Here is an 8,039-nt window from a genome sequence, read left to right on the forward strand (position 1 = left end):
AGGAGCATCTAATATTAATTGAGTGTCTTATGCGCAAGACATGCTAGGAGCTGGGACTCAGACCCTGAAAAGTGGTCCGAGGTTGGAGGAAACACCCACAGGGCTTGGTCACCCAGGCTGAGGAGTTTCAGGAACGCAGATCACAACACTGGCACGTGAGCACCCAGACCCACTTTAACCAGCTCACCCCATCACCCCCCTACTTTGTCTCTAAGAGATTTGCTGGGAAGGAGGAATCTAAAGTGGGAGTGAGGACTGTTAATGGTGGTCCTCAAAGAAAGAGAAGTAGGGGAAGGAAGAGTGGAATGGGGAAGAAGGCTGGAAAACTAAGGGGTTGGTTGATGAGCACAGGAACCCTAACCAGGAAAACTGTGACTTCTGATGACTTGGTAACGTAATAGATCTGCCTTCTACAGCAAGATCTTAGCGTTTGGTTCCACTGAGCAGCTGGACTGGCTATAGATTTGTGAGGGGCTATTTGGGAAGTAGGGGCTAAAGAGAGATGGAGGACACTGCCTGATGAAGGGCAGTCTGTGACAGAAGAGGAAGGAGAGGAGACAAGAGTCACCAAGATGGCAAATGGCCTTATTGCTTTGTGGTTTGATCACTAATACATGTCTAGGATAGGACGGCCCATTCAGAACAAGAATATCCAAAACGCAATTTTAAGGTGTTTCCTTATAGCATAAAAACCTTCAGCAAAAGTTCTGCCATACCTCATTCTTCACAATTGCCAAAAGATGGAAGCAACACAAGTGTCCATCAACCAAGGAATGGATAAACAAAATATAGTTCATAGAATATCATTCAGCTGTAAAAAGGAATGAAGTTCTGATGATTGCGACAACATGGATGAGCCTTGAAGACACTGTGCTGAGTGAAATAAGCCAACACAAAAGGTTGAGATACTGTATGCTCTCACTTGCATGAACTAACCATGATAAGCAGATCACAGTTAGAATCCAGAATTAGGTTACCAAGAAATTAGAGAATGGGGAAGTGATGCTTAATTTTACAGAATTTCTATTTGGGTTGATTATAAAGTTTTGGAAATGGATGGTGGTGATGGTAGAACATTATTATAAGTTCAATTAACAGCACTGGATTGTATAGGTGAATATGGTTAAAACTTTAGGTCATAGATGTCACTAGAATAAAGATTAAAAGATAAAGCATAGGGCTACATAGCAGTGAACCCTATTGTAGACAATGGACTATAGAGGATAGTATAAGTGTAGGAATTTTCTTTCATGAATTATAACAAATGTATGACACTAATACAAAGTGTTAATAATAGGGTGTATGGAAAAAATATGCCTAATATAAGCTATAGACAATAATTAATAATACTATTTTAATAATTTTCATCTATTGTAACAAAGGTAACTAATATAAAAATATATATAGTACAATTACCAAGAAGTGCTATCGCCGATTGTAACAAATGTTCCACACTAATCCAAGGTATTGGTGGTAGGGTGGTATATGGAGTCCTGTATTTTATGCATGACTGGCCTGTAAACTCACAACTTTTCTAATAAAAAGTTTTTAAGAAAAAGTTATGCCACACCTTATAGTCTTATGTTTACCGTTGCTCTAAAGAAAACCCTGTGTCCCAAATTTAAGGCCCGTGCCAGGGCAGAGGTGGGAGAACGGCCAGGAGACCCGAAGGCAAGAACAAGACTTCTGCTAAAGGAGGAATCAGAACCAGGGGGCTCCGAGAGAACACACAACCCACTGGAATTAGTGTCTGGCGCAGCCCCGCCCCTTCCCCTGCCCCGGAGCTGCCCTGCGTGAAATGGGGGCGTCTTATCTAGACAGTGAAGAGCAAGTGATACAGTGGACCTGTCTAGGCCACAGTCACTGCTTCAGGTTGAGGTTTTGGTCAGGCCTTCTCAAAGTGATGGAAGTCCTCAAAAGACAAGGGGATGCAAGAAAAGGAGGGCCTCCTCCATTCCCCCAAGCCTCCCCAGGCCACCTCCGAGCACCTGCAGATGTGGCAGGCCTGCCAGTGTCAGGACGGCGCTTAGCTCCCAAAGGGGACGCCTTCTGGGGTGGTGGGGGGGAGTCCAGGCATCCCGCCTAATGACGAGTGAAAAGGACGGTTCATCAGATCACACCCATATGTGTGGCTTCCCACTTGAACAGACCCCACAGAGGAGCTGTAGGGGGTGGTGGAGAAAAGGCAGGAGGGTGGAAAAAATGAAGAGAAAGGAAACCAAAGAGTGAGAGAGAGAGAGAACAGATCTAACAGATCTGACAAGCGAGGCCACAGGAATGGGACATTTTATGAGCAGAAACAGCCGGGAAATAAGCCTCCCCACACCTCAGTCTTTGGGGAAAGGGGGGAGGGGGAAGGGGGAGGATCTGACCGAGGCATTCCCAGGGCTCAAAAAACGGAAAATCAAACTTTAGTCCCAAATACCCAAAGCTGAAAAGAGGAGCGGTCCCAGGTGCTCCCAGACCACAGTGACTGACACAGCCCCAGGGGGCAGAGGGGAGATGAAGACAAGGTGGGGGGGAGGTGTGCAGGGAGCAGGGGGCTGATGAGAAAGGCAGCTGGGGGCAGTGGGTAATTCCAGATCACAGGCTGCCTGAAGAATCCATGAGATCATTTGTGATCTCCTTACACAATGCCAGTCAGAGAAGGGAAGTAGGTACCAGTCCCTAGTTTGCATTTCTGAACGATTGTGTAGCAAACTCTTTGGGCCAGGAAATAAGGCCTCGATGCAAAATCAGTTATAGCCATTATTCATCCCACTTAGTATAAACCTGCAACTCTTTCCCTGCAGAAATACTAACGGCTTCGATTGTGAATGCTGCCTGGGTCCCAGGAGGGTCTTCTGTGACATGTGCTGCTGATTTTCTTTCTAAAATCAGAAAAAATCTGAATTTCAAAACTTAAATGACCCCGAGAGTTTCAGATGAAAGGTTGTAGGCTTGCACTCAATCTGGCTCCCCTTCCTTCTCTAAGCTGGTTCTCTGAGAAGGGAGGTATGTGGGGATGGGAGAGAGGGGACATGGAGATGAGCTGGTGGGCTCTGAACAGGGGTGTGGGGCGGCATCTATGGGTGCACATGTGTGAGTAGGAGGGGTGGGTGACAGCACACAGCCAACATCTTGCAAAAGAGGCAGGCACTGATGGGTTAAATTCTTCATGAGCACAAGAGAGGACGGAAACCAAAGAGGGGGCATCTGCGAAGAGCAAAGCGTCTGCTCTTCAGTAGCCTCCCCAGCTTGCGGAAAAGGGGGCGGAGGCTGCTACAGTGAGAGAGAAAACAGCCACAACAGAGGTTCGAGGACCACAGCTGCCATCAAAGACTGACTTGACACCCGAAGAGGGGCAGCTCGGAGAGAAGCCACCCAAAAGGTGGAGAGAAGAGGCATCAGCGCCCCGCTGGGCGGTGCCTGCTCCAGAGCGGCCGGCGGTCAGCAAACACAGGCACAGAGGGCTCCCTGGGCAGGACAATGGCCTGGCCACCTCCCTGCTGGCTGTGGATTCTGGGGGCCCTGGTGGGGCTCTTGGCCACCCCAGTCCCCAAGAGCTGTCCAGAAAGGCACTACAGGGCCCGGGGACAGCTGTGCTGCCACATGTGTCAGCCAGGTAGGGGAGCGCGGACGGGAATAAGGCAGGGAAAGCAGAAGGGAGACGGAGTTCAAGCGAGGAGAGGGCGCCTACAGCCCCCAGGAGTGCCATCTCAAAGGGGGAGAGAGCAGGGCCCGCCTTGGCCTGACCCGGGACCCTGTCTCACAGGAACGTTCCTAGTGAAGGACTGTGACCTGCACAGAAAGGCCGCTCGCTGTGATCCGTGTGTGCCAGGGGTCTCCTTCTCGCCAGACCACCACAGCCGGCCCCACTGCGAGAGCTGTAGGCACTGTAACTTTGGTGAGACGGGCGAGGGTGCCGCCGGGCTTGGGTGCGTGCCGGGGGTGGGGGTGGGGGACACAATGCGGTGGAGCTGGGTGTGGAGCCGAGGGGAGCGAGGACTGGGCCTGCTCCAAGGCTCACTAGCAACTGCAGCCAGTGCTGGGGAGTGAGGAGCCCTGGGGAAGGGGGGCAGGTATCCCTGTTGGGAAAATCTAGTGTTTCAGGGAATGGGAAAGCAGAATCTGAGGGAGTGGTGAAAAGGGATGTGTGGTCGATCAAGACAATGAGAAGCGGGAAATGAATCTAGGACCCCAGATTCCACACAAGCAACCCCTAATTGATGAACTGGCTGTGATCCCGCAGCCGCACATTTGCAGGCTGGCTGCTTGAAACCTGGAAATACATCTTTCTACAGAAATAACACCATAAGCCAGTGGTAGCAAGTTTTTTTTTCTTTGCACAAAGCCAATGGAGGAAAATGAAAATGTATGTGGCCTGTTTTTCTTTTTTCTTTTGTCATTATACCTTTTTAAAAATCAAGAAATGTAATCTCTACAGCTATGCTTATGAATGCTTTTATTATTTCTCCATTTTAGCTAGAATTTAGAAACCACACACTAACGCAGGAGACTTTAAAGTGGCCCCTTTGAACAAGACACTTCTGCGGACTACCTAACTAAACCATTCACCTGTAAAATGTGTTTGGTCTCATTAGGCCTTTAATGCTGTACAAAAAAAAAGGGAGGGGGGAGGGGGGAGAGTTTCCATTGCAAATGAGCCAAATAGCAACATCTTTAATACAAAAGAAGTATTCCTCAGTCCCTAATTTAAAAACATGATTGTTGAAGGCTGCTTTTCTCATCTTGGCCTCCCCACTCACTCTGTGGGTCCCACCCAAAGACCCTTCTCCCAGGACTGAGATGGTCCTCACTGCCTTCACTGCGCCAGGCCAACACCAACCTACGGTCCTGAGTGAGGACGCTCAGCAGATCCCCAAAGCACTCAGGCAGCCGGACGAAAGAGATCGGAAAGAGACAAAGCGTTTGGCCCCCTCTGGACTTCAAATGTCCCCATCTATGAGACGGGAAAGTGTCTGAAATTAGATTACAGCACCCCCAGGTCTCTGAGGACTCATCATTGAAATAAATGGCACCTCACCCACGTTTAGCAACCCAGCCCCTTTAACTTGTCCCTTTCCCTTTTAGCAGACCCCGTCATGACCAACCCCTTCCCCAATCTTCTCCACCTTGACCTGTCTCTGTCCCTCTCTTCTGCCGTTGTCCCTTTCCCCATTGCTCCCCCAGGCTTCTCTCTCTTCCCTTTTCAGATCCAGGCTCAAATTCCCGGTAAGCCATGAGGAAATTAAACTCAAGTAGCACTCACATCAGAATTCAGGAAGGAAGGGCCACTGGGACATAAAGGTTGAAAAGAAGGAATTCCTTGCAAAAGGCATTCCTGAGAAGAAATTGTTAAGGTTGACAGGTCTTTAGCATCCTCCAGCCACCCTTTCTGTGCCATCTTTTACCTACCAGGGCTCCTCTCCTTGGGTCCCCACAAGGCCCTACAGGCTACCCCTCAGCCTGGCTCACATCCAGGTGCTGCTGCCTTTCTCCAGGGTCACTCTCCTCTCCTCACACCCACCCACCCACGAGCCCAGATCAACCAGTCCCCCTGACCCCCACCCAGGTATAACAGGGTGACTCCTACAATAAAGTTTACATGTTGAAAGCAAAGGATGATAGCAATCAAATAACTCTTGTAAACTTGAAAACATGTCAAGGATCATACCAGCTCTATTCCTAATTGCTAAAAAGTAGAAACTACCCAAATGCCCATCCACAGTAGAATGGACAAATAAACCGTGGTTTATTCATACAATGGGATGGAATTCTATTCAGCATTGAAAATGAAGCTCTGCAACTACACTCAACAACGTGGATGGATTTCACAGAGAACTGAGTAAAGGAAGCTAGACATAAATGAGTACTTATGGCGCAATCCTGTTTACATAATATTAGAAATCAGGATAGTGACTGTACTTGGAGGTGACTGACCAGAGAGAGCATGGGGGGTTTTCTAGGGTGCTGATCATCTTGTTTTGTGATCTGGGTGCCAGTTCCACCTGTGTGTCCAGTTGGTTACTACTCATAGAGCTTTTTGCTTACAGCATGTGTATCTCTCCGTAAGTATATTATACTTTAATAAAGAGGAGAAAAGTATCAGTGAGGAACAGAGAAACTTATCTAAGTCATTCCTACTTTTCATAGTTTCTATTTCTGAACCCATAAATTCTCTAAAAGGTCCAAGATTTTTCTTTAATAATAATAATAATGATTCCCACAGCAAAGGAGTCAGGTGACAGTAAGGGCAGGCAGGCCTTTTGGGAGGGGGGTGGGAATGGAAAAAGAGTCCATGAGTGGGCTGGGGGTCAGGGGGAGTGGAGGGGTCAAGTAGGCCTGGCCCTTTTCTGAAGGGCTGAGTGAGTGTCCTGTGCTCCTTGGGCCCTCCTCTTTCCCCAGGTCTTGTTATCCGCAACTGCACTGTGACCGCCAACGCCGAGTGTGCCTGCCCCCGTGGCTGGCAGTGCCGGGACAAGGAGTGCACTGAATGTGATCCTCCTCCAAACCCCTCTTCCACCACTCGTCCGTCACCAGCCCCAGACCCCCACCCGCAGCCCACCACCTCACCCTATATGAAAAGTAAGTTGCAGCCAACCCAACCTTTTAGGGCAGGGCTAACTTCCCAAACCAGCACTCCCCGCAACCATGCCTGCCCTGACCCTCCCCTCACCACCTGGTCAGCCCGTCTCTGCCTCCACATCTTACCCAGTGCTTTTTAGGCCTTCAGACTACTGCCATGTCCCATGAGGTCACCTGCTGCTCCTCACTCCCTCTCTTTTTTTCCAGAGTTGCTGAAGGCCACAGTAGTCAGGCACGGGCAGACTCTGGCTGACTTCAGGCGGCTGCCTGACCCTGCTCTTTCTACCCATTGGCCAAGTGCGTTTCTTCCTTGGCTTCTACCCTCAGGCAGAACGTACATGGGAGAGTTCAAGAGGGAAGCCAGTCCAAATACTCTTAGAAGTAGGGTTAAGAAGAAGAGGGAAAAGCAGAGAGTCTAGTGATTTGGAGGGGACTTGGTCCAATGGTGGGGGTAGGGGAGGCGGGGGAAAGGAGAGAGACAGGTGCGAGGGGAGGGCTGGGCCAAGGGGAGTCATGGGCTAAGCCCTCCCCAAACCCCCTGTGTGGCCCCTGCCTGTTACAGCCCAGAAGTCCCTGTGCAGCTCGGACTGTATACGCATCTTTGTGGTCCTCTCTGTGATGCTCCTTGTCTTCACCCTGGGTGGAGCCCTGTTCTTCCACGGATCAAGTAAGAGAAGTACGGGTCCAGTCCTGTCCCTGCTCCCCTCTCCGCCATTTCAGCCCTGTGCCCGTGCCTCCAACCTCACTGAAGCCTCCCCAGCTCCATCTTTAGGACCCTGGCTCCTTTCTCCTCCTTTCTCCTCGTTACCTGGCACCCTCCTGACTGACCTCCCCCACCCTACCCACCTTAGCCTCTTTCTCCCTTCATTCCCCTCCACTACTACTCAAGACCCCTCCGATTCTCATTCTGCAGTAAAAGGACAAACTCCTGTGGAGCCTGCACAGCCTGGTCCTTACAGCTGCCCCAGAGAGGAGGAGGGCGGTGCCATCCCCATCCAGGAGGATTACAGGAAACCGGAGCCTGCTTCCTACCTCTGAGCCAATGCTGGGGCGCTGGGGGGAAAGGGAGCTCTGCAATAAAGCCCCAGCCTCCAGTCCACCCCTCCTGGCCATCCAGAGGGAATGAGATCCGGAGGCTACAATTTCAAGACCAGCCTCTCATCAGGACCCTTTCCTGTGGATGGCCTGAGAAAGTACCCTTGTGAAGCAGACAGTGATGAGGACAAATGGGACTGAGAATGCAGGGTGGGAAACAGGAGCCCAGGCTAGGTACTGGCCCAGCCGGCTCCGTCCTGTGCTGTGGGAGGACCGGGGCGCTGGATGTAAAACACACTTCTGGCTAGGAAAGCTCCACGTGCTCTGAAAACCAGCAAAATAAAGTGCCAGGCTACCACCCACCGCAGCTCTCCAGCTTTCTCTCTGAAACTCCAATCCCACAGTTCAGGACACTTCCAGCTGTGCCTCCCTGATCA

The 8,039-nt window shown here is 50.3% G+C and overlaps 1 protein-coding gene across 3 annotated transcripts; it reads left to right on the forward strand.

The window, feature by feature from the left end:
- Positions 1-3,259: 3,259 nt before the first annotated feature.
- CD27 (CD27 molecule) lies at positions 3,260-7,965 on the forward strand. Of its 3 annotated transcripts, none has more exons than XM_077169797.1 (6): positions 3,261-3,604; positions 3,755-3,886; positions 6,388-6,567; positions 6,775-6,864; positions 7,130-7,243; positions 7,481-7,965. In XM_077169797.1, exons 1-6 carry the CDS (start codon positions 3,469-3,471, stop codon positions 7,603-7,605), a joined length of 777 nt encoding a protein of 258 aa, XP_077025912.1. In that variant the 5' UTR covers positions 3,261-3,468; the 3' UTR covers positions 7,606-7,965. The 3 variants fall into 3 exon arrangements, with proteins under 3 accessions (XP_077025914.1, XP_077025912.1, XP_077025913.1); XM_077169798.1 differs by having other exon boundaries at positions 3,262-3,604; positions 7,130-7,234; XM_077169799.1 differs by lacking the exon at positions 6,775-6,864 and having other exon boundaries at positions 3,260-3,604.
- Positions 7,966-8,039: the final 74 nt, after the last annotated feature.

The sequence above is a fragment of the Tamandua tetradactyla genome, chromosome 7 (genome assembly GCF_023851605.1).
Source record: "Tamandua tetradactyla isolate mTamTet1 chromosome 7, mTamTet1.pri, whole genome shotgun sequence".
Taxonomy (NCBI): Eukaryota; Metazoa; Chordata; class Mammalia; order Pilosa; family Myrmecophagidae; genus Tamandua; species Tamandua tetradactyla.